The following is a 23906-nucleotide window of genomic DNA, read 5'->3' as shown; positions in this document are numbered from 1 at the left end:
GGCTGCACCTCCGAGGCCACAGGCACCCCCACCCACCCCTGCGCCTGCAGGGAATGTGCAGAATCTGCCAGAGCGGGAGGCCAGAGCCCGCAGGCAGCCACGGCTGTTAGAGGAAGCAGATGCAGCCTCACCCCAGCCCACGTCTGTCACCACAGCCAGGGCCTGGCAGGCAATGGCACCCGCGCAGCTTTGGGAAAGAACACTTGGCCTCCCAAAGGGTTCTGCCACCCCCGGGGGCCGCTACAGCCCCCAACCCTGGGGTCTTTCCATCACTTCAGACACTGAGCAGAACCCAGAGAGGGTTAGTGAGCTGCAGGTAGGGCTGGGATGGGGCCCCAGGTTCCAGCCCAGGGTCTCAGGGATCCATGGCTGGCACTGCCCACAGGGCCAGGCATGGGCAGAGCAGCCTTCTCAGCAGCGGGGCCCAGCGGCCAAGCCTCTGTCACACAGCACCTTGTGCCAGCATGCCCCATGCTAGGGAGAAGATGCTTTTTAAGCCCTCTTTAGGGGGTATTTCCCGTCTAGTAAGTGCCAGCAGGCAGACCCACTCTTGACAGGCTCCCAATGTCCCCACCAGCTTGCACCTGCCTTTTTTTTTTTTTTTTTTTTTTTGAGACAGAGTCTCGCTCTGTTGCGCAGACTGGAGCGCGGTGTTGTGATCTCGGCTCACTGCAATCTCTGCCTTCTGGCTTCAAGCATTTCTCGTGCCTCAGCCTCCTGAGTAGCTGGGGTTACAGGCACCTGCCACCACGCCCAGCTAATTTTTGTATTTTTAGTAGAGATGGGGTTTTCACCATGTTGGCCAGGCTGGTCTCGAACTCCCAATCTCAGGTGATCCACCCGCCTCAGCCTCCCAAAGTGCTGGGATGACAGGTGTGAGCCAACGTGCCTGGCCTCTTTTTTCTTATAGCAAAAATTAGTGCTGCCTTGTTTATAGAAAGTGACCATTGAGGGACTGGGGGACAGGCCACAGCCACCCCGATGAGAGGAGCGGGCCTGCCCTCACCGACGCCAGCCTCCTGGGACCCGGGCCAACAAAAGGGCTGAGATGGGAAGAAAGGTTGGAAATGAAAGCCTCGCCAAAGACGCAGCAGCAATGAGTAGTTGGGCTGAAGGGCAGCGCCACGGGCCGCCCAGACTACGGACAAGGCCCGGCTGTGCAGCCCTCACTGGCACCGCGGCCATGAAGTCAGCTTCTCCTCAGAGCCCTGGAGGCAGGCCTGGCAGAGCAGAGGTGGTGTCCCCGCCTTGGGGGCCTGTGCCCCTGGGAAGGTGCTGGCCCAAATGTCTCAGGCTTTCTGCAGCCCATCCCCAGCAGTTCAGGCCAGAGGCTCTTCCTGCAGGTGGCGGTGGCCTGATGGGCTCAGCAGGCATGCCTGGAGCTGCTGCCCTGAGCTCTGCTCAGGGAGTCTGTTTCTTCTTCCCCAAATTTCCACGGCCTCCCGGAGCTCTCAGATTTTGAGATATAAATATATACATATATATGTATATATTTCTTCACTTGCGGGCAGTTCCAAGGAACTGTTTGTTCCTTGACCTGTATAAAAGTCACTTTTGGGGGACACCCTCCAGCTGCCCCACTGCCAAGCTGGTGCACAGCCCTTCCCTTCCCCGTGCAGGCCTCCAGCCTACCCCTGCACTCCACAACTCTGGGTTTTCAAGGTTCCCTCTGCTAGGAGGACACTGGGGGCAGATGGGGACGAGGGGTCAACACCTGGAGGCAAGCAGGCCAGCTCCCTGCCCCTCACACCAGCTCGGGCAGCATCTCTGCAAAGGCAGTTCCCACCCTACCTGAGGAGGCATGGGCATCCCTGGCCCCAGTCCAACCAGAAGGACTGTAGGTCTAGACCTGGCCAGAGCAGAACAGAACCAGGGTTTGACAGGCCCTGGGGCCCTTTCCTCCTTTCAAACTAGGCCTCCCAGGAGCAGCTTGTCAGCCACATCCTTGGCAGTCCCAGGAGAGGCAGAAAAGTCTGAGGGTGGGGAGGAGAGCCCACAGAGGGTGGCACTGCGTATTGCCCTGGGGGCTAATGCCAGGGCCTGCTTCCAGGTAAGTCAGGTGGCTCCAGGCCCTGGGACTGGACAGAATGGTCTGTGGCTGATGAGGAAGCAGGGGAAACTCTCCTGCCATTGGCCAAGTCACCAGGGCCCAAAGCCAGGCAGCTGCCAATCCCACGGAATAAGAGATCTGTTCAGTTTTCTTAGGGAAAACTAAAAATCCAAGGAAACGGAACTCTACACCTCCCTGCTGCACCCAGAACCTAATACAGGGCTCCACCCCTCCCACTCCACAGTGATGCTCCAGTACCTGGGGCCTCTGACCTCCAGAGAAACCGCAGGGCGGCCCGAGACCAGCCCACCCGGCCCCTGTTCTCACGGCCCCTCTGAAGAGCATCTTTAAAAACAGATTTAATGTGTTAAAAAAAATAGAATCAAGTGGTGTGCTTCGCCACTGAGATGACCGTGCTGTGGCTCCGGGGCCACATAGCACCAGGGCTCGATAGCAGACAGGAGTTTCGGCCCTCGTCCAGTGCATGTGACTGGTGCAGGGGCGGAGGCCCAGCCCCACGGGGGCCAGAGCAGGAACACAGCCACCTGTTCCAACAGGCGCTGTGCCTTGTATGCCCTGCACATGTGCCTGCCCTGAGAGGAGCATGGGCCAGGCCTCTCTTCCAGCTGTGCCCCCAGGGTGCCAGTGAGGCAGGGCAACCTCTCACCAACAGAGCTCCTCCAAGCCATGCTGGATTTGGATTTCTGGAACCCCCTGTACCCATGCGGTGGGCCACCCCAGGGGGAGGGGAGGAGAGATGGGAGACTGTGTGTGTGTCCCCTCCCTCCAAGTGCAGCAGGAGAAAGGTCACTGGGCTGGCCTGGTCACACACCATCATAGGGGCCTGCTGGGGTATGCCCGATGCCCCCCAGCCTCCGGGCCATGCTGATGAGTGAGCGCAACTGCACCAGCCTCAGTGGCCCCACCTCTCTGGGGTCCTGGTTCTCCAGCCACCGCAGAGCTGTTTCTAGCCCCCGCACGGCCTCCCCGGCAGTCGGCACTGAGGTCCCTCCATACTCGGTGGCCTCCTCCTCGTCCTCTCCGCCCCCAATGGCAGAGGGCAGACCAGCTGGGGCCGGAGGCGCTGCAGGGGGCAGGGCTGGGCCCACCTCCTCCCTGCAGCCCTCGGGCGGACCCCCATCATCGTCCAGGTGCAGCCACTCCGCAACCTCCTCCGGAGCCAGGCACTTGTAGGCCAGAGCCGCCAGGTGGGTGAGGTCGCTGAGCACCCTGCTGTGCTCGGCGGCTTCCTCGGCCTGGGCCGGCTGCCCAGCACTGTCCTCGCCGGGCCGGGGCTCGAAGGCGGCCCGCAGGCCCAGCAGCCAGCAGCGCTCAATGCTGCCCGCCTGCACCAGGTCCCAGGAGAGGCCAGCCAGGTAGAGCATGTCCTTGAGCATGAAGCTGCGCATGAAGTCCAGCGGGGAGCCGCTGGCGCAGGACACAGCCAGTCGCAGCAGCTCGCGCTTGTACAGCTGTTTGAAGGCGGCCACCACGCCCTGCTCCAGCGGTGCGGGGATATGTGCCCGGCTGCTGCCTTTGGACAGGAACAGCACCCGCACAGCGCCATCCGGTGTCTGCAGCTCCTCCGGGGGACCGAGGGGCTCCGGCCTGCACCGCACGGGGGCATCCTCGCTGTCCTCCAGGGCGGGCATACTGGCAGCTGGGCTTGGGCAGGGCGGGTGGGCCACCAGCAGCACGGCCTTCTGCTGCAGGCAGCTTCGGCGCAGGTAGCGTTTGACGCCTGGGACAAATTCCTCAAAGAACCAGCCCCGCAGCAGCGGGCGGCTGAGCCAGGCGTCGGGGCTGTAGCGGTAGGAGGCCGGGAACTTGTCCTGGTTGTGGTGGCGCAGGCTGGGCGGGTCCGGCAGCCGCCCGATGACCAGCGGCTTCAGCTTGTGGCTGCCGGTCAGGTTTGCGGCCAGCAGCACCGTTACGCGGTCGCCCCGCCAGCGCCGGCCACAGCCCCCCGCCCCGGGGTCCCCTGCGCCCGGGGGCGCAGCCTGCTCCGGAAGCAGCTTCCAGTAGAGGCCGGTGACGCTGGCGCTGTAAATCTGCTCGTCCCCGTAGCCGCCCTCGGCCGGGGGCGGCGGGGCCGGGGCGCGGTCGGGCAGGGGGCCGGCGCCGGAGGGCAGCGCGGGCTCCTCCTTGACGGGCGGGCCGGGCGCGGGGCTCGGGGCTGGGGGCCCGGCCTCGCCGTAGAAGCGCTGGCTGGAGATGCCGTGGCGCTTCTGCCAGCGCCAGAACCAGCCGTGGCTGGCCTTGAAGGTGCACTCGGGCCCGTAGATCTGGCGCGCGAAGGCCTCGGCCTGCGCCTGGATGAGCGGGCCAGACAGCGGCACCCCGTGCTGGCGCAGCGCCAGGAACCAGGCGTACACGGCGCGGTCGATCTCCTCCTCGTTGGCCAGCCGCATCTTCTTGCGCTGAGTACCCACCTCACCGCCCAGCTGCTCCAGGAACCAGCGCAGCTTGGGCTCGTCCTTAAGCCAGCCGCGCAGCGTCCCGCCCGGCACGCCGAAGTCGCGGCACACACTGGCCTGCCGCTCGCCGCCCTTGACGCGCTCGATGGCCTGCAGCTTGTCCTTGATGGAGTAGGCCTTGCGGAAGGCCATCTTCACGGCCACGCGGGGCCGCGGCCCGGGCGCGGGGGGCGGCGGCCGTGCAGCGGGGACGGGGGCTGGGGCGGGCGCGGGGGGCCCGGGCAGGGGACGGCGGCCGCGGCGCGGTACCGGGCCGGCCGGGGGGCCCGCGGGGTACATGGCTGCGGCTGGGGGACCCGGGCCGCGCGGGTCGCGGGAGCCACACGCCCAGCCGCTCGGGGCGGGGCACTCGGGGGCGGGGCCGCGCGGGTCCCTCCCCTTTGTCCCGCAGCGTGGCGGGCGCACGCGCGCTGACCTAGCCCGGCCCGGCCCCGCCCCGCGCCTGCGCGCTGGCCGCCTCGTGCGTCACTCGGCCCTTGCCGGCTGCCGGACCCGCCCCCACCGGCGACACCACTGGCCGCGAAGCGCAGGGGGGGCGCGCGCGCTGCCGCCCGTTCCCAGCACTTGTGCAGACTCCTCCGGGGAAGAGCGGCCTCCGCGGTCATCTCCAATGGAATTCTGCCTTTGAAGTGTCGGGGCACGGCGCGTCGAGGGCCCTGGCGGCCAGGCGGGGCGTGTGCAGGGGTCGCGTCCCCCCCCGGGCCCCCGGCCCGTGGCTCTTGGTAGAGCCCAGTGCTTCATTTCCCGTGCGCGGCCCGGGCGGCCCTCCCTTTCATCAGTCTTCCCGCGTCCGCCGATTCCTCCTCCTTGGTCGCCGCGTCCTTGGCTGGCGTGTGAGTACCGCGGCCCCCGCCGGAAGGAGTCGGGCGCGACAGAGACGCCCGAGGGGCCGGGAGGGCGGGCGGCCCGGGCTGCGCCAGAATCTCGCGCCGTTAGGGACTGAGGCACAAGTGCGCCAGCGCGGGCTTAGGGGCCGTGGGCCAAGTGCGGCACTTGGGGCGAGCGCAGAGAGGCGGGGCGACGGAGGCCACGTGGCCGGCCTGGAGGGCGTCCGCGGGACGGGGGCGCCGGGAGCACTGGCTCACGGTGCATCCCGGTCGTGGAAGCCCCTCGGCCAGGCTGCTGGGGCCTAAGGCCTGTGTTTGCTGCCGTCTCCGTGGGAGACCAGACATCTGCCCCAGCTGTGCCTCTGGCCTGCAGACCTTCGTACACCACGTGTTTATCAAGCACCAGTTACTGCACGCATCAGCTGAGCACGGAGGGGATAGGCACGGACGCAACACTTTTGGAACTTAGACGCTAGTGAGCACGGAAAGGAATAAGCCTGTACTGTGACTGGGTCAAAATTTCTGTCTCTTGATTTGGATAGGGTGGTCGGGCAGTCTCTGAAGGGGGCGGGGATGCTGTTGCTAAGAAGTAGTACTTTCAGAGGCTTTAAGTGGAAGGAAGAAGGCAAAGGGGGCGGAGTGGGTTGGGGACCTGATGAGACGTCAGGATTGGTTTCCAGAATGAAGGACCGCCTGGCAGCAGAAGAACTGTGTAGCTAAACTTGGGGTTGTCCCTGCCCGACAGGGCGGGTGCTTCTTAAGTTGACACTGCCTGCGGCTCACCTCCCAGGGAGGCAGGCCAGGCCATCTCACCTGAGCAGCCTCCTTCTACAGCTCCGCCCACCCCGTCATCTGGACCCCATGAGCCTTAAGCAGCTGGCTCGCAGGCAGTTGGTTACTTCCGGAGCCCGTGTGTGCCCAGCCCCGTTCTGGGGGTGGGGGATGCAGCTGAGGTGCTGGGCAGGTGTGGAAGGAGCCCCCGAGCGTCCTCTGAGGAAGTAGACGCTCACCTTCGCCTTCTCACCCCATGCCTCAGGCCCAGCCAGGCTCCTAGACCTGCCTCTGTAGAGGCTTTCTGGGCGCAGTGCCAATCCTGTGAGACAGCAGCATCTCCCCTGGGCTGCTGCAGGGTTCACACGCAGTCAGTGCTGGCAGAGTGAGCGCCCAGCCGACAGAGCCTCCGCTGCCTCCCGCCCCCTCTGGAGGACTAGGCCCTCTGGGCTTTGCTCCCGGGTTGCTGGGTGAGGCTGCAAGGTTTAGCACAGGTGGGCACACGTGCTTGATGATGGACAAAGAGTACCTGGGCTGTGCCGTGCACTGGCGTCAGCCTTCTGGGGGCTGAGGACAGGAAATGTGGCATTGAGGATTTGTGGGTCATCATCCTGTGCCAGTGTGTTAAGGTGACATCAGCGTGTTGGAAGCTGGTGGCAGTGAGTTATGCTAAGTGCTAGCGTAGGAGCCTGCCACAGGTCTCCAGCTCTCCCACCTCGCTGACAGCCAAGGGTGCCGTGTGAGGTGTGGCGTGGGTATTGTCTGGGGTTCCGGAAAGCCTGTGCAGTGCTGGAGTCACCCAGGAGGCACGGGGGCTGCGCCGGGCAGGCAGGTCGGCCAGAACCCCTCAAGCAGGGCTGGCCATGGAGCTGGCCTGCAGTGGCATTTAAGAAAAGACGTGGTTGGGGCGGGGCTTGGCCTGGGGCAGGGTGGGTTGGGTAGCTACAGTGAGTGCTCTGAGATATGCAGGACAGGCTGGCTTTTCCCAGTGGGGCTGGAATATCCAGGGGTCAGACAGGAAAGTGGCTGAGTGGGAATGTGGAACTGTGGAGTTTTTTCTCTTAAAAAGACCAAAGGCGGCTGGGCGTGGTGGCTCATGCTGGTGATCCCAGCACTTTGGGAGGCCGAGGCAGGCAGATCATGAGGTCAGGATATCGAGACCATCCTGGCCAACATGGTGAAACCCCGTCTCTACTAAAAATACGAAAATTAGGCCGGGCGCATGGCTCATGTCTGTAATCCCAGCACTGTGGGAGGCCAAGGCAGGCAGATCACCTGAGGTCAGGAGTTCGAGACCAGCCTGGCAAACATGGTGAAACCCCATCTCTACTAAAAATATGAAAAAAAATTAGCCAGGTGTGGTGGCAGACGCCTGTAATCCCAGCTACTTGGGAGGCTGAGGTAGGAGAATTGCTTGGACCCGGGAGGTGGAAGTTGCAGTGAGCTGAGATCGTACCACTGCACTCCAGCCTGGTGACAGAGTGAGACTCCGTCTCAAAAAAAATGCAAAAATTAGCTGGCCGTGGTTGCGCGTGCCTGTAGTCCCAGCTACTTGGGAGGCTGAGGCAGGAGAATCGCTTGAACCGGGGAGTTGGAGGTTGCAGTGAGCCAAGATCGCGCCACTGCACTCCAGCCTGGTGACAGAGCATGACTCCGTCTCAGAAAAAGACCGAAGGCCTCACTCCAGGCAGGAAGACATTGATCTGTCCTGTGGCTGCTCTGCCGTGCGGTGGTTTTGCCTAAAGACCCGCTTCCTCAGGGGCTCCAGCCTCATTTTAAGGGCTAGTCGTCGCGCCCTTTGGGCACTGAAGATACTGAAAGTTCTATCAGGCAGTGCCAGTCCACAGACTCAGGCCAGCCAGGTGGGCCGGAGAGGGGTGCTGCTGGGAGGGGTGGGCGTGCACAGGCTGAGCCGGTGGCTGACCCCGTCCCCTGCCCACCTCCCTGACTTCTTCCTGTGGAGGGCGGACAATCTGGGAGCCTGTCTGTGTGTGCGACTGTGATGGGGTGGTGTGGAGGGCAGGGCCTGGGAGCCAGCTCCTCCCAGAAAGCTTCCGTTTGCCCAGATGTGTGGAGACCTCCAGGCCGTGCAGCACCTTGGTGGCCACAGCTCTCCAGGATGTCCTCACCTTCCTCAGGGCCCTGCCCTCCTGACCTGGAGTGTTCTGGGTAGGAGTCTTTGCCGGGGCTGCTCCCAGGACAGGGACAGGGGAGGCTGTGAGGGCCATGCCGCTGCAGTGGGTCTTGCTGGCTGCCACCTGTGTCACAGGCCCTGTTAGCTGGGTGGAGCCTTCCAGAGCCAGGACCCCAGGGCACTCTCAAACTCTGGGCAGCTGCCAGAGGCTCAGGTGCTCGGCAGACACTGTCTGCCCCTCAGGGAAGAGCCTTGGTGGTGAGCCTGGCCTGCTTCCAGGAGCAGAGTAGGGACACTTGGGCCATTTCCCCCTGGGGCCTGGCTCTGGCGTTTCCAAGACTGCTTCTCTGGCAGCCGGCTGTCTCCCTGTGTTCTCTTTAGAAAGCTCCTCCTGAGCTTGGATAAACTGCAGGAGCGAAGGGGCTGACCGTTTGTCGGGACGCAGTTGAAAGAGTCGCTGTGTCCTGCTCCGGGCTCTCCTGCTGGAGAGGAGAGGCTTGCACGTGCCTGTCGTCTGCGCAAGCGTTGAAGCTCAGACTTGGTCTCTGTTAGGAGAGATGGTGCGCTGCGTCCGGCGGGTCCTCCCATGCTTGGGAACGCGGGAAGCGGGGAAATGAGGAGGTGGGCTGGGACGTGTGGGGGTCTGTGCTGGCTGTCCTGGGAGGCTCTCTGCCCGCTGTTAGTGGCCAGCTCCCCAGGTGACGGGCCTGGCCTCCAGGTCTCCAGCATGGCTTACTGTGGTGTCTCCTGAGGGCTTCCTCTCTGCAGGGAAGCCCACCCAAGATCCCTCTTACTGGTCCCATGGGGCAGCTGCCTCCGTAGCATCCTCGTCTCCACCAGACCCCTGCAGGGTGCCCAGTTCCTCCCTGCAGGGTGCTCCCTGCTGCAGTGTGGGGTGCACAGAGGTGGGCAGGGCCCTGGGGCCGGAGCTCCCGTTGGTGAAGGAAGACGGATCCCAGCCAGGGCTCTCGGGTTGATCAGCAGTAGGAGGTGGCCCCTCCTGCCCAGTCCCACCCAGGACACGGGCTGGTGGCTGGGCTTTCAGCTGTGCCCAGCTGCCCTTCGCAGAGCTTGCAGGGTTTATGAGGTGGCTCTGGTGAGATTAGGGGCAGGACACCTAGTGTCCAGCTGAGGAGTGAACTGCGTGGAGGTCCTGTCCTTGTGTGCACATTGTGGGAGAGTCAGTCTGGGAGGCCTTTGCGGCTTGTGCTGGGGCCCTTGGGTGCCAGCCCTGTCTTGACGGTGGCTCCTGCTGAGAGAGAGGCCCTGTGTCAATGTGAGCCCTGGGCTGCCTCCCCCTTGAGGGTCCTTGTCATCTTCCGGGCCTCCTTCAGCAGACCGGACACAGGGGCAGTGCAGGGGAGGGGCTTGGGGGAGCTCCTTGGCAGCTCCAGGGGATGCTTGTGGGCGTTGGCTTATCTTGTCTCAGGCTACCTTGCTCAGGTGACCACAGGGTGGGTGGATTTGGGAAAGGTTGGCTCAGATAGTGGTCCCTGCTTGTCCCCCAGGGCCTGCCTAGGCTCCAGCTGACAGTAATCCCAAGAGCTCCCCTTTCAGGGGATAACGGAGTGACGTCACCTGTGTGGACTCAGCTGCCACCTGGGATTGTGGTGGTGGCGGGTCTGTCTGGCGCTCAGCTTCCATCTCCACCAGTGTCACCTCCACACCACCTCGCCAAGCAGCTTCTGGAAAGGCCCCCGGCCGCCTCGGGCTGACCTGCTGCTGTGTCTGACCCGGTTAGTCTTTCTGGCTGCCTCTAACCTTGCTGCTTTTCCTTCATGCTGTCCTAGGAGGCCAAAGCAAAGTAAGTACTCGCCTGTCCTCGTGCCCCATTCCCCTTCATTTGACCGGGGAACCCCCAGCCCTCGCTGCACCGGAGGGAACCCAGCACCACCTGCGCATGGCCCAGTCTGCCCAGAGGGCCTCAGTTTCCCATCTGGAAAGTGGAGGAATTGGGTTTTCTGGATGGGGCAGCAGGTGGGCACCCGGTGTGGCCGTGAGCAGGGTCCTGGCCTGGGCTGGCAGGTCAGCAGCTGACATGCGGCTCCCTGCAGGGAACGGGTGGCAGTGCCAGGTCTCGGTAGGAGCCTTGAAGTGGCTTCCCCTCCCTGAGCGGCGGCTTCTGCCCGGAGCCCCCAAGAACATAGTCTGAGGCCACTTTGGCCAATAAAGTCTGGTAGGGCATCGACACTGGGGGCCAGCTTAGTGGCACTGCTGATGGGACCTGCACGGCTCCATGGGAGCAGAGAGACTGGCGGGGGTACCACCACACGATGTCACAATGCCCTGTCTCCTGGGCTCTTGCTCCCACCCCACCCCCAACCCACAACCCCTGCCTCTGCCCATCAGCCTGGCCTTGGTAAGTGCTGCCCCAGCCTGGGGAAGGAATGAGCAGGAGAGCCTAGGGAGCGTCTTCATGGACTCTGTGGCCTCCCATGGGCCCCGGTTCCTCGTTGGTGCCATTAGAACTTGTTGCTGGGACTGAGGGATTCGGGCCACATGCCCGCAAAGAACTCCATGTTCCACTTAGAGGCTTCAGAGTGCAGTGCCGGGGGGGCCTTCCCAAAAGTCCTCCCTGCCTGGGTGGAGCGTAGACAGCTCAGCACCCCACGGGGGGCGTTGGAGCCAGCCTTGGTTTTGTTGGGTAAGGATGTTAGAAGAGGGGCGAAGACCCATAGCCACTGGTGTGAAGGGTCTGCTCTTGACCGAAGGCTGCCTCCCTCTGGGTGCAGACCAGGCAGGTGGTCCCAGTCACGGTGCCCTGGGGCCACTGGGTCTGTCTGCCCTCAGGCTCCACTAGACACACCTGCGGAGGCAGCAGACTAGCAGCGGTGTCTGTGAGGGGCAGCTGCACAGCCCCCTCTTGAGGGTGCTCCTAGGCGTTGGTTAGGCCCAGGCGTTTCTGCTTTTGGGGAGCAGAGCCTGGAGTCGGGCATGGCTGGGGAGGAAGCTATCACAGGCTGAGCGCGGGCTGGGGTGCTGACCTGCATCCCAAGAGCAGATTTGCCCCTGGCCTTCTGGGCCTGTCCTTTCTGTAACACCACACTGGACACCTGGGAGCAGAGCGTGCCCCCGGCAGGATCCCACATGGCTGCTGGAGCACTGGGGCAGCAGGTGACTGAGGTCGCCCAGAGCTTGAGGGAACACCTCATCCAGGGAGGAGGCTGAGGCTCCCAGGCCACAGTAGCAAGTGGGGAGTGGAGCCTCACAACCTGCCTCCCACCAAGATGGTCCCTCTTAACATTACACAGAACCAAAACCTTAGAGGGGGCCCTGATGTCCTGGGACTGTGAGAGCCCTATGATTCCCCTTTAGCTTGGATGGACCCAAAGGTATGGACTCCAGCTGGGAGGCGGGGGCAGCTGATAGAGAGCCTGGAGCCGTCTCAGTGCTCCTGGCGCTTGGCCCCTCCTTTCTACACAGTGGTCACCAGCATCCTCCCTGGCGTCTCCTTCATGAGTGGGCACTCCACCCTCTGCCCGGCCACCTGGCCCCCTCCTGGGGAGGACAGTCAGGCCCACAGAGAAGCTCCCTCTTTTTTTTTCTTTTCCCCTGCTCTGTTGTCCAGGCTGGAGTGCAGTGGCGCCATCTCGGTTCACTGCAAGCTCCGCCTCCCGGCTTCACGCCATTCTCCTGCCTCAGCCTCCCTAGGAGCTGGGACTACAGGCGCCTGCCACCACGCCCGGCTAATTTTTATTTTTATTTTTAGTAGAGACAGGGTTTCAACGTGTTAGCCAGGATGGTCTCAGTCTCCAGACCCTGTGATCCGCCCGCCTCGGCCTCCCAAAGTGTTGGGATTACAGGTGTGAGCCACCGCGCCTGGCCGAGGCTCCTTCTTTTGTAAGAACTTTGAGGGTGCTCTGGGTGTGGCAGTGGTGTGGCCAGGACAGCCACAGGGACCGTTCTGTAGAATGGGAACACCAGCCACCATGGTGGGGTGGCCAGGCCTGGCCTGTGCAAAAATGCAGGGAAAGCTAGTTAGCCAGTTAAAGCTTATTTCAGATAAATGACGAAAAATTTTTAGTATAAGTATGTCTCAGATACTTCATGGCCATACATTCACTAACAAAATTATGTATTGTTCATGTATTGGGAAGCACTTGGCCTCCCAGAGTGCTGAGATTACAGGCATGAGCCACTGCGCCCGGCCTGTTTTCTCTTCACAACAAAACGTCCCCACATGGGCTTGACTTCGAAGTCCTCGAATGTCATCTCATGGAAGCCCCACTGGGGAGCATCCTCAGCCCCTGCCCAGGGAGGGCAGCCACGGGGAGGGCGGGCACGGGGCTGCGGCCACCCGCTGTGTTGCAACTCTGCCCTCTGCTTGCTTTTTATCGCTGTGTCCGGAAGATGAGGAGCGGGAAGGCCTCCTGCACCCTGGAGACCGTGTGGGAAGACAAGCACAAGTATGAGGAGGCTGAGCGGCGCTTCTACGAACACGAGGCCACACAGGCGGCCGCCTCCACCCAGCAGCTGCCAGCCGAGGGGCCAGCCATGAATGGGCCCGGCCAGGAGGACCCTGAGGACGCTGATGAGGCGGAGGCCCCTGACGGCGGCAGCAGGCGTGATCCCAGGAAGAGCCAGGACAGCAGGAAGCCCCTGCAGAAAAAGAGGAAGCGCTCCCCCAAGAGTGGGCTCGGCCCCACGGACCTGGCCCTCCTGGGCCTCTCGGCCGAACGCGTGTGGCTGGACAAGTCACTTTTCGACCAGGCAGAGAGCTCCTACCGCCAGAAGCTGGCAGATGTGGCTGCCCAGGCAGCCTGGCCTCCTGCCTTGGCCCCTTGGGGTCTCTGCACCCATGGAAACCAGGTGGCCTGCCACCACGTGACCTGGGGGATCTGGGTCAACAAGTCCTCCTTCGACCAGGCTGAGCGGGCCTTCGTGGAGTGGTCTCAGGCCCTGTTGCTGGTCCCTGAGGGCAGCCGCAGGCAGGGGACTCCCAACACAGGCCAGCAGGTGGCCGTCCCCGACCTGGCCCACCAGCCCAGCCCACCGGTCAATGGCCAGCCCCCGCTGGGCAGCCTGCAGGCACTGGTTCGGGAGGTGTGGCTGGAGAAGCCCCGGTATGATGCAGCCGAGAGGGGCTTCTACGAGGCCCTGTTTGACGGCCATCCCCCAGGGAAGGTGCGCCTGCAAGAGCGAGCCGGCCTGGCCGAGGGTGCCCGGCGGGGCCGCAGAGACCGGCGGGGCCGCAACATCTTAGGGAACAAGCGGGCCGGGCTGCGGCGGGCCGATGGGGAGGCCCCCTCTGCCTTGCCCTACTGTTACTTCCTGCAGAAGGATGCAGAGGCCCCCTGGCTCAGCAAGCCTGCCTACGACAGCGCCGAGTGCCGCCACCACGCTGCCAAGGCCCTGCGCATGGCCTGGTGCCTCGAAGCTGCCTCCCTGTCTCACCGACCCGGTCCTCGGTCTGGCCCATCCGTGTCCAGCCTGAGACCCAAGTAGGAGAAACGTGCTGGGTGGGCACCCAGCCTGGGCTGTGGGCACAGGGACAGCCATCCCAGGCTGGGGCTCCTCCAGCTTCCTCCCCTGCCCACCTGGGGTGGGGGCTCCCCGAGACCCGTGGGTCCAGCAGAGTTGAATGCAGGAGCAGGTTGAGTAAAGGTGGTGCTGCGCTTGTGGGTTCCAGGGACACTGCTTGGGGTTACAAAGTTCCAGGCTGTCTGGATGGGGGCAGGGAAGGGCTCAGCACAGGGCGGAATCTCTGCCTTGCCCAGGGTCCCTCTTTGGCTGGGAAGCTCCCCGAGTCCCCTGTGGCTGTCACATGCCAGGGCTGAGAAGATAAGGCTACTTATAGGGGCAGGAAGCATTGAAGCTGGTTTCTGGCCCTAGCGCTTCCCTGCGATGAGATGTGGGAGCCAGTGTGTCCCTGCCTGTCCATCCTGTGCACCCCCAGCTTTCCTTGTCACCTGAAACCACCTCTGAGGGAAGGTGGTGGCGTCTCAGATGCATGGGCATGTGGCTGGTCAGGTGGCCTCCATCCCAGGGTGCCCGGTCTGTGTGACCTCCCTCTGGGTGCTGTGGGCTTGCTCCAGGGTGCAGGTGCAACCCCAGCAGCGGTCTCTGGGGCCAGGCAGGTGGGTGGACGATTGGACTTGGAGGGGAATACAGAGGGCATGGAAGTGGCGAGGCTGGCCTGTTGGCGAGGGTGTCCTGGTGGTGGGGCGGGCTGAGTCAGGGAAGGACTCTGAGGGTCCCAAGCAGCTGCTGAGGCCCCCAAGGAAGTGGTTCCAACCTTGGACCCCCAGGGGTCTGGATTTGCCGGTTAACATAACCTGAGGGCGGGACCCCAGAGGGGAATGCTACCTCCTGCCCTTCCACCTGCCCTGGTGTTCACGGTGGCCTGGTCCCTCCTTGCCAAGAGTGTCCTGGGTCAGGGACGCAGAGGACGCTCACAGACTCCAGCCCTTTGTTACCGAGAGGACACTTGACAAGGTCCAGCGACGGTCCGGAGTCCACACACAGACTGGCGGCAGAGCAGGAGGGGGACAGTTCTGTTGTACTTGGTTGGACAGTAAGAGGGTCTTGGCCAGTCCAGGGTGGGGGGCAGCAAACTCCATAAAGAACCAGAGGGTCTGGGCCCCGGCCACAGAGTCATCTGCCCAGCTCCTCTGCTGCTGGCCAGTGGGAGCGGCACGAGGTGGGGCTTTGTGCCAGTAAAACCACAGGCTGGATTTGCCTGCGGGCCATGGTCCCTGTCTAGGGCAGCAATTCTCAACCTTCTTGCTCTCAGGACCCCAAAGAGCTTTCATTGTATCTATTGATTTTTACTACATTAGCAATTAAAACTGAGAAATGGGCCGGGCACGGTAGCTCACGCCTGTAATCCCAGCACTTTGGGAGGCCGAGGCGGGTGGATCACCTGAGGTCAGGAGTTCAAGACCAGCCTGGCCAACATGGTGAAACCTTGTCTACTAAAAATACAAAAAATTAGCCAGGCACAGTGGTGTGCACTGGTAGTCCCAGTTACTCGGGAGGCTGAGGCAGGAAAATCGCTTGAACCCAGGAGGCGGACGTCGCGGTGAGCTGAGATCGCGCCGCTGATTCCAGCCTGGGCGACAAGAGACTCCATCTCACACACACACAAAAAAACTCAGAAATGCTAAGTGTACTTATTTGTTGAAGAAGAAACTTGTTACATATTACTAACATCTTTTTTTTTTTTTTTATGAGAAATACTTTTCCCATAACCAAAAAATTCAGTGAGCAGAATGGCCTTGCTTGAGGTTTTTGCAAATCTCTCGGGTGTCTGGCTTAGTGGGAGGCAGCTGGGCCCTCATACCTGCCTCCGCACTCCAGCGGTTTGACATAAACCCAGCTTCGTGTGAGTGAAAGGGAAGGGCCTGGGGACCCTCAGAGGTTCTTGGACCACACTTTGAGAACTCCTCGTCTGGAAGACAGGCCTGGGGATGCCATGTGGGGTGAGGGCTTACGGGCTTGGTGTCGCTTTGTGGAGAACTGCTGGTGTCTGAAGCAGGTGTCAGCCCCACTGCACCTTGGTGCTTCTGGGCTGTCCTGATGCCGAGGCCGGGGCTGTCTCGGCCCCACTTCCCAGCCATGCTGACTTTGCCTCTTTCCCCTCCCAGCAGAAAAATGGCTACAAACTTCCTAGCTCATGAGAAGATCTGGTTCGACAAGTTCAAATATGACGACGCAGAAAGGAGATTCTACGAGCAGATGAACGGGCCTGTGGCAGGTGCCTCCCGCCAGGTGAGAGCTGCACGTGGGGCGGCTCTGCTGCCTGACAGGAGTGGCTGGGGCACACAAAGCGGGTTCAGCCAGGCCAGGAAGGCAGAGGCACCCTGGCCCAGTGGCTCTGCTGTGGGTGCTGGGAGTGGGGTCTCGGGGCAGGCGGCCTTGGCCAGGCCCCCGGGCCGGGTCTGCTCAGGGCCCTCCTGCCGGCGCCTGTGCACACGGTGTGGGGCCAGGCCTGGCACTCCTTCCCCCGCAGACATGGGTGCCTTTGCCTGTCGTCACAGCCTCAGGCACCTCCCGCTTTTCTGGCCCGCTGAGCTCTCGTTCTGTGCAGTACTTTCTTGCTGTCTATGTGAGGGTTCATGGGGTTTTTTGGTTTGTTTTTTAATTAAATTCTTTTTTAATAATAAAAAAAAAAGACTGGTTCTTTCTGCACTGTCTGCAGGAGAACGGCGCCAGCGTGATCCTCCGTGACATTGCGAGAGCCAGAGAGAACATCCAGAAATCCCTGGCTGGAGTGAGTACCCGCAGCCCACGGACCTGCGGGCTCCTGCTCGGCCAAGCAGCATGTCTGATTTTTCCTGATGCTGCTGGTTGTTTTGGCTTCACAGCAGAGTCAGGGCAGGGTGCACGGCGCTGTGCTCCTTGGGACGTGTGGCTCTGTGACCTCCATGCCCGGACTGCCACGGACAGTGTTCTTATTCTCGCGTCTCTTCTGTGCTTACCTCGTCTGCCGGCTGGCGGTCACACTGGCCGCTCCTGTGGGGCCGGCTGGGAGCTGAGTGGTGCCATTCGCAGGGCGTGCTGTGGGCACCTGGCACGAGAGCCTGTGCCTCCCTGCTTGCTCCCTGTGGCAGGACTGTGTGTGTGCTGGGCCTTCCCACATTCCGTCTTAGATCTTGCCTCACTGGGGAGAGAGAAGTGGTGGTTCTGCAAGGCGCAAGGAGTTCAGAGCCTAGAGTTGGCACCGTCTTGAGTTGGAGACCCAGAAGGAGCCCTGTATCCCTGCTTGGCCTCCAGGCCCCGGGCCAAGATCAGGAGTTGGAGGCAGTAGCTGTGGCCTGACAGGCTGGCTGGGGAAGGGGTGCCTCCGGGAGGTGGCAGCCCTGGTGTTCCCGAGGAGTTGGGACTGCGTTCTCCCCGGGACGGGGTGGTGTCCTGGCCCCAAGAACAGGGTCAGTGTTTCTGTGGCTGCTGCTATGGCTTTCCACAGCTTCACGCTGGAAACAGTACATCTGTATCATGCCGGGTTTCCAGGCCAGAAATCTGAAATGTGTCTCACGAGGCTGTCCCCACTGTCAGCAAGGTCGCCATCCTTCCAAAGGCTCAGGAGGAGTCTGTTCCTTTGCCTTTCCCAGATTCTGGTGGATGCCCACGTTGCTTGTTTCAAGGTGCTCAGCAGGCAGCCTCATCCCCGCCCCGCCTCCACTTCCATCTTGCGCCTCTCTCGAACCTCCTGCCTCGCTCTGTCACTTACGTGGTTCTTGTACTTGCTTTGGGCCCCCAGGATCCCAGGTCCAGGATGTTCCCACCTCAAAATCCTGAATTTAATCGTGTTTGCCGATTCTTCTTTTTGCCATGTAAGGTAGTGGATTTGCAGGCTCTGGGGGTTGGGACGTGGGCGTCGGAGATTCTCATTGTCTCATTTGTAAGGTGCATTGCTCCTCACCAACATCTGCAGAAGCCTGGGTCCCCCACAGTGTCCCTCCAAAGTCCAGAATCCCATCCAATCAGGCATGGGGGATTGCGTGGTCCATCCTGAGGCAAAATTCCTCTCCATCTGTGGACCAGTGAAACTGGAAAACAAGTTATCTGCTCCCAAAATACAATTGTGGGACAGGCATTCCCTTTCAAAATGGGAAAAAGAAGGAGGAAACAGGGCGTCACTAGTCCCAGGCAGTTTCACAGTCCAGCCCGGCGGGTCACGTGAGGTTTGAAGGGAGCGCTCCTGTGTGGCCCATGGTCCCCCCCGCTGTCATTTTTTAACATCCCTATTCCTACCAACAGCATGTTCATGGCAGTTTAGGTTTAGGTTGTTCTAGAAGATGACGTGTTTTCTCTGCCCTGCTCCTCACCTCCTCTGAGTCCTCACCGAGGACCCTAGCATCTGAATTCTGCCAACAGGGTGCTCAAGACAGGCTAGGGTTTTTCTTTTGGAGGGGGTGGGTGAGTTGTGGACAGAGTCTTGCTCTGTCGCCCAGGCTGGAGTACAGTGGCATGATCCTGGCTCACTGCAACCTCCACCTCTGGGGGTTCAAGTGATTCTCCTGCGTCAGCCTTCCAAGTAGCTGAGACTACAGGTGCCTGTCACCAAGCCCAGCTGACTTTTTTTTTTCTTTCTTTTTTTTTTAGTAGAGGCAGGGTTTCGCCATGTTGGCCAGGCTGGTCTTGAACTCCTGACCTTATGATCTGCCCACCTCGGCCTCTCAAAGTGCTGGGATTACAGGCATGAGCCACCGTGCCCGGCCCAGTCTAGGGTTTTTCTGTCACGCTCCTCAAAATTCTTCCCGCCTCACCACTGCCCAACTCCAAAGCCATCTCCACATTGTTAGGCATTCCAGCAGCACCCCACTTCCTGAGCCAGGATCTGTGTTGGTTTCCACTTGATGTTGCTGTAACGTTGCCACACTTCCGTGGCTTAAAACAGCACAAGTTCCTCACCTTACAGTTCCGGGGGCCGGAAGTCTGAGATCATCTTATGGGGCAAAATCAAGGCTGTGGTCCTTCTGGTGTCTCTGCGGGGAGAATCCGCTTCCTTGTCTCTTCTGGCTGCTGGAAGCTGCTCACGGTCCTTGGCCCAAGGCTCCTAGGCAGCCATCTTGTCACTCAGCCTCCCTCTCTCCTCCCTCGCTCCTGCTGCCTAGTGTGGGCCCTTGTGATGACAGTGGGCCCACCTGGGTGATCCAGCATCCTCTCTCCCGCTTAACTTAATCTTATCACATCTACAGAATCCCTTTGCCATGGGAGACCATATTTACAGGCTCTGCGGACTCGTATGTGGATATCTTTGTGGGGGCCATTATTCTGTCTGCCACAGCCACAGCCACCTAGGGGTGTGCTGGCTCCCGGGCCATAAGCTGGGCATCCCTGGGTGGGTGGGCCCAGGAAGGGCTGCCACTCCTGTCTGCCAGGTGGGGTGCTCCTTTGTGCCTTGCGTTCTGCCCACTGGCTTGCACCCCTGGCTTGCCCAGGCACCTGACCAAGTCCAGGCTAGGCAGACATGAGATTAAGGGAGCACAGATTTCTGCGCCCAAGTCAGGCATATTGCACTCCAGTGCCCAGAAGGCAGCGGTCGGGGGCTTGGCCCTGGGGCTGCAGGAACTCTTCAGCCCTGGCTGTGTGGGGTCAACCCTAAGGTGTCTCTGGGACAGGCAGGTGGTCGCACTGTTAGGGCTTAGGGACTGGTTTGCTGCTATAACAAAGGTCCATAGACTGGGTGACTTAAACCACATGTATTTTCTCACAGCTCTGGAGGCTGGAAGTCCATGATCGAGGTGGCAGCAGGGCTGGTTTCTCCTGAGGCCTCTCTCAGCATGTAGACCGTCTTCTCCATGTCTTCACACGGTCATCCATCTGAGTGTGTGTGTGTCCTGATGTCTTCTTATTGGACACCAGTCAGATTGGATTAGCCCCCTGCCCCTCAGTGACAGTTACCTCTGCAAAGGCCCTGTCTCCAAATAAGGTCACATTCTAAGATACCGGGGGATAAGACTCCAGCATGTGGATTTGGAAGGACATTATTCAGCCCATGGCAGGGGCCCAGTCTCATCTTGGATTTGGGGTGGGAGTGCTCAGCAGACACTGGGGTTTCAGAACTGCAGGGTTTCTGGTAACGTGGTGCTGGCACAGGGTTACAGGCATGGGTCTGGCTCTGAAGTGTTTGCCTTTGGCATCCCCCAAGTCCCTGAGGGGCTCTCTGAGGCCCGCTGTGACTGCACTGGGTGACCTGAGCCTGCCCCGTTGAAGCTGTGCTCAGGGATTCTGATGCCTGGCATCCCTAGTCCCCCCCGAGTCAGCATCAAAGGAGGGGACTTTCCCTGTGTCCTGAGTGCTGTGAGCTCTGGCCTAGTGGCCCGCAGAGCCAGGCAGTGGTGAAACGGCCCCCACTGCTCATCATGCAGCCCGGGGCCAGTGCTGACTTAGTGCCTCTTCCAGAGGGGACCTTTTCCCTGTCCTTGGGCCTGCTGTGTGGGGTGCATGAGGCCTCAGGTGCCACTCACAGATTCTGGCCTCCTCAGGACCCAGCCCCACTGCCGCAGGAGGTCTGCTGTGATTCTCCATGCCCCCTGACGCCCCAAAGCCTGGCCCTCCCGTGCTCCAGCTTCTGCCCCAGAGTTTGTCAGAGTTTCTGCCGGTGCTTCCCGTACCCCCACCACCATTCACACGCCTCTGCCAGCCTGGCCTTTCCCTGTCCATTTCCTCCTGGCCTTGCTGCCAGGTGGGCCTCCTGGGCCATTTTGGCTCGGCCTTGCCCATGATCTGCGGGGCTTAGCTCCCACACTCTCCAGATACATAAACAAGCATTCCCCACAGCAGGGTCCCAAGGACGGTGGCAGGAGGGCCCCAGGGATGGGGCTGCACGTTGGGCAAAGGCCTGAGTATGTCCGCACCTGCTGCAAGGAGCGGCTTTGCCTGCCCGGCTACTCCAGGCCCCTCCCCACAGAGAGGGAGCCCCAGGGAGCTGCCGAGATGGGGTTTGCTGAGAGCTCCATGCAGCCAGGTGCACCCTGTCCTTAGAGCCATCCTGTTGGAGGGTGGGCAGGCTAAATGGCCCATGCGTGCAGGTAGATGCCTAAGGACTGGCTAGTGTTAAGGGCCAGGAGGCTGGGAGCCTGTCTGGGCCCCGAGGCATCAGTCTCAGCTATGGCAGAGTATGAGGTGGGCTTGGGGCCCTGAATCACCTAGAGACTGGCTTGCTGAGTGAGATGGCAGGCGTGAGGCCCAGGGAGACAAAGCTTTGGGTGGCTGCTGTCCACACAGGTGGGCTCCTTCCTTCTTCCCCCACTGGGCCCTCAGCTGCTCCTGCCTCCCATTTCCAGTGCTGCCTGGTCCCCTGAGGCCTGTCCCAGGTTGTCCCTAGGACTGTGAGTCCTTCAGCACCTCCCACCCAGCCTCTGAGCCTGGCTGCTCAGCAGGATTCCGCCGGGCAGCAGCAGCCATGGCCCAGCTCCCCACAGCCTCCGTCTTTGGGGCACCAAGAGCCTCCTGTCCTGGACTTTGCCTGGCTGAGAATTTCACTGTGGTCTGTGGTGGCCGCCACCTCTGAGGTCATAAGTTTGAGCTGGGCATCAGCAGGGGGCACCTCCTGCTCTCCCGAGCTGTAGTTTTCCTTCCGTGAGTTCCTGCAGTCCTGAGCATGGCAGGGGAACCCTAGGAGCAGGCTGGGCACTGAGCCCTCCCCTCCTCCTGCCTTGCAGAGCTCAGGCCCCGGGGCCTCCAGCGGCACCAGCGGAGACCACAGTGAGCTCGTCGTCCGGATTGCCAGTCTGGAAGTGGAGAACCAGAGTCTGCGTGGCGGTGAGACCCCGGGCCAGTGGGTTGGGGCTGTCCCTGGCCCCTGCCATCTAACCGTGCTCCCCTTGCCCCCCCAGTGGTACAGGAGCTGCAGCAGGCCATCTCCAAGCTGGAGGCCCGGCTGAACGTGCTGGAGAAGAGCTCGCCTGGCCACCGGGCCACGGCCCCACAGACTCAGGTGAATGCTCTCCCCACGCCTGACACTGCAGGGGACCACGTGGCCCTGCTGGCTTCCACGTCGCCCTGTGGGCTGGCCCCAGCAGCAGTAATGAGCTGGCAGCCAGGATACTGGAGTCCTCAGGTCCCCAGGAAGGTTTACAGTTAGCCCTGGGCAGGTGGAGGCAGTTTTTGTCTTTCCTGGGGCCCTGCATGTACACAGCTGCGGTACACAGGGGCTGCCCTTCCTCCGGTCAAGGGAGGGAGGAGGGCCAGGAGGTGGCCAGGCAGCTCTGGGCCCTGGTTGGGGCGTCTCAGCCGTGCCTCCTGTCCCTTCCCCTGTGGCAGCACGTATCTCCCATGCGCCAAGTGGAGCCCCCAGCCAAGAAGCCAGCCACACCAGCAGAGGATGACGAGGATGATGACATTGACCTGTTTGGCAGTGACAATGAGGAGGAGGACAAGGAGGCGGCACAGCTGCGGGAGGAGCGGCTACGGCAGTACGCGGAGAAGAAGGCCAAGAAGCCTGCACTGGTGGCCAAGTCCTCCATCCTGCTGGATGTCAAGCCTGTGAGTGGGCGGGGTGGGGCTTCAGGGGGCCAGGCACTGCCCTGGTGCCCGCCTAGCCGGCTCAGCCTGTGACCCTCCCCCTGCCCTCTGGGTTCTGGGGAGACTTTAAAGCCGAGTTTAGAAGTCTTGGGATAAACACAAACTTGGAGGCAGGAAGGTGTGAATTTGGATTGTTTTCTGTGGGCCCTTTAAGGAAACAGAATTGTGGACACACAGTGGTTGAGGGTAGGGTGCATGCAGGTACTTCCTGGGTGTTCTGAGGGTGGCTGACCCCAGCTTTTCCTCCCCTTTCCCCACAGTGGGATGATGAGACGGACATGGCCCAGCTGGAGGCCTGTGTGCGCTCTATCCAGCTGGACGGGCTGGTCTGGGGGGCTTCCAAGCTGGTGCCCGTGGGCTACGGTATCCGGAAGCTACAGATTCAGTGTGTGGTGGAGGATGACAAGGTGGGGACGGACTTGCTGGAGGAGGAGATCACCAAGTTTGAGGAGCACGTGAGTGAGCCGGCCGGGGAGCGGAGACTGGGGACCCTGGCCCATGCCCTGCACTCCACCCCACAGCAGTGGGGAGCGAGTCCCAGAGTGAACCCCACCTCAGAGGAGGCTCCTGGCTCCGAGTGGGCTGTAGGGGAACGGCCCTGACCATCACCCTCCGCCTCTCCTCAGGTGCAGAGTGTCGATATCGCAGCGTTCAACAAGATCTGAAGCCTGAGTGTGTGTACGTGCGCGCGTGCGTGAGGCCCTGCCACGATTAAAGACTGAGACCGGCCCTCTGGCTCCGTCCTGGTCATTGCCTGCTCGTACCTGGCCTGTCTCCCTCCCTGTCTCAGCCCCATCTCTGCCCTGCTGTTCCCACACAGTCATCTTGGCTGCTGCCACCCTCTGTGGCCATGTCACCTTGCCCCCAGCAGACCTCCGCCTGTCCCTCCATCTCCTGGCCACTCCCTCCCAAAGCTCTGGCCCTCCCTCTTCTTTCCATTGCAAAAGCAAGTCCAGTTCAGGGGGTTTAAAAAGCCAGAAACAGAAACTGTTAGCTCACTATCTGGAGAGGCCACCACCCCACCACTCTGCCTCCTGTTGGCATTGTCCCCATGGGAGCAAGCGTGCAAGCCTGGAATTGTCCAGGAAAGAAGTCCCAGTAGCACCCGGCCCTGCTGCCATGCCCTTTGTCATGTGCTGTCCCGGCCCTCCCCTCACCTCATTCATTCCTGGAATCCCTGCCCCTTGCTCCAGGGACTGTGCCTCTCCCATGATGTTCTGGGGTGGCCAGAGCGTGGCTGCCTGGGCTCTGTGGAGCTGTGCCTCAGCATCCTGACAGCCGTATGTGGTCAGCATGGGTGGCCACACTCCCTCCCCTGGACCACCCGTGTTTGCATTGGGGTGAAAGAGGATGGGGTGTAATTACTTGATTACTTCTGGTCAGACTCCGTCCTCGGGGCCCCAAGCCACAGGGGAATGGATTCTCCCTGGGTAGTGGCCCCTGACTTTGCCCTCAAACCTTTAGAAAGTTTCCTGTGGGGCTTGGAGTGCAGGACCCCATAAAAGCCACCACTGAGGGACACTGGGCCTTCATAGCCACAAAAGGTCTTTTGGTGCCAGCCAACAATGGGCATGCGCCCCCCTGCCCCACGCCGCCCTTTCCTGGGTGCCAAGCTCTTTCCAAGCGACATTTGCGTCCATCTGGGCTGCCTCGTCCTAGCCTGGCTGCTCAAG

The 23906-nt window shown here is 61.5% G+C and overlaps 2 protein-coding genes across 23 annotated transcripts; one reads left to right on the top strand and one right to left on the bottom strand.

Moving 5' to 3' along the window:
• Positions 1-2392: 2392 nt before the first annotated feature.
• TIGD5 (tigger transposable element derived 5) lies at positions 2393-4937 on the bottom strand. The gene has a single exon (XM_034966805.4). It carries the CDS (start codon positions 4804-4806, stop codon positions 2875-2877), a length of 1932 nt encoding a protein of 643 aa, XP_034822696.1. The 5' UTR covers positions 4807-4937; the 3' UTR covers positions 2393-2874.
• Positions 4938-5051: 114 nt separating this feature from the next.
• EEF1D (eukaryotic translation elongation factor 1 delta) lies at positions 5052-22962 on the top strand. Of its 22 annotated transcripts, none has more exons than XM_063606961.1 (11): positions 5218-5360; positions 9768-9995; positions 11969-12099; positions 12610-13700; positions 15846-15969; positions 16400-16471; positions 21372-21471; positions 21546-21646; positions 21973-22194; positions 22494-22688; positions 22860-22962. In XM_063606961.1, exons 4-11 carry the CDS (start codon positions 12610-12612, stop codon positions 22896-22898), a joined length of 1944 nt encoding a protein of 647 aa, XP_063463031.1. In that variant the 5' UTR covers positions 5218-5360; positions 9768-9995; positions 11969-12099; the 3' UTR covers positions 22899-22962. The 22 variants fall into 22 exon arrangements, with proteins under 22 accessions (XP_054973052.1, XP_008971048.1, XP_063463037.1 ...); XM_063606964.1 differs by having other exon boundaries at positions 5300-8819; positions 9817-9995; positions 11969-12062; XM_063606963.1 differs by having other exon boundaries at positions 5300-8819; positions 9817-9995.
• Positions 22963-23906: the final 944 nt, after the last annotated feature.

Source organism: Pan paniscus, chromosome 7, assembly GCF_029289425.2.
Source record: "Pan paniscus chromosome 7, NHGRI_mPanPan1-v2.0_pri, whole genome shotgun sequence".
Lineage (NCBI taxonomy): Eukaryota > Metazoa > Chordata > Mammalia > Primates > Hominidae > Pan > Pan paniscus.
Note: the sequence above shows the minus strand (reverse complement) of the source record. Positions and strands in the feature narration are given on the sequence as shown.

Coding starts and splice junctions, on each gene's coding strand:
- TIGD5 (XM_034966805.4), bottom strand. CDS start 4,806: ATGTACCCCGCGGGCCCCCCGGCCGGCCCGGTACCGCGCCGCGGCCGC.
- EEF1D (XM_008972800.6), top strand. CDS start 12,610: ATGAGGAGCGGGAAGGCCTCCTGCACCCTGGAGACCGTGTGGGAAGAC. Junction 13,701..15,845: donor GTGTCCAGCCTGAGACCCAA/GTAGGAGAAACG, acceptor TTCCCCTCCCAG/CAGAAAAATGGCTACAAACT. Junction 21,472..21,545: donor GAACCAGAGTCTGCGTGGCG/GTGAGACCCCGG, acceptor TTGCCCCCCCAG/TGGTACAGGAGCTGCAGCAG.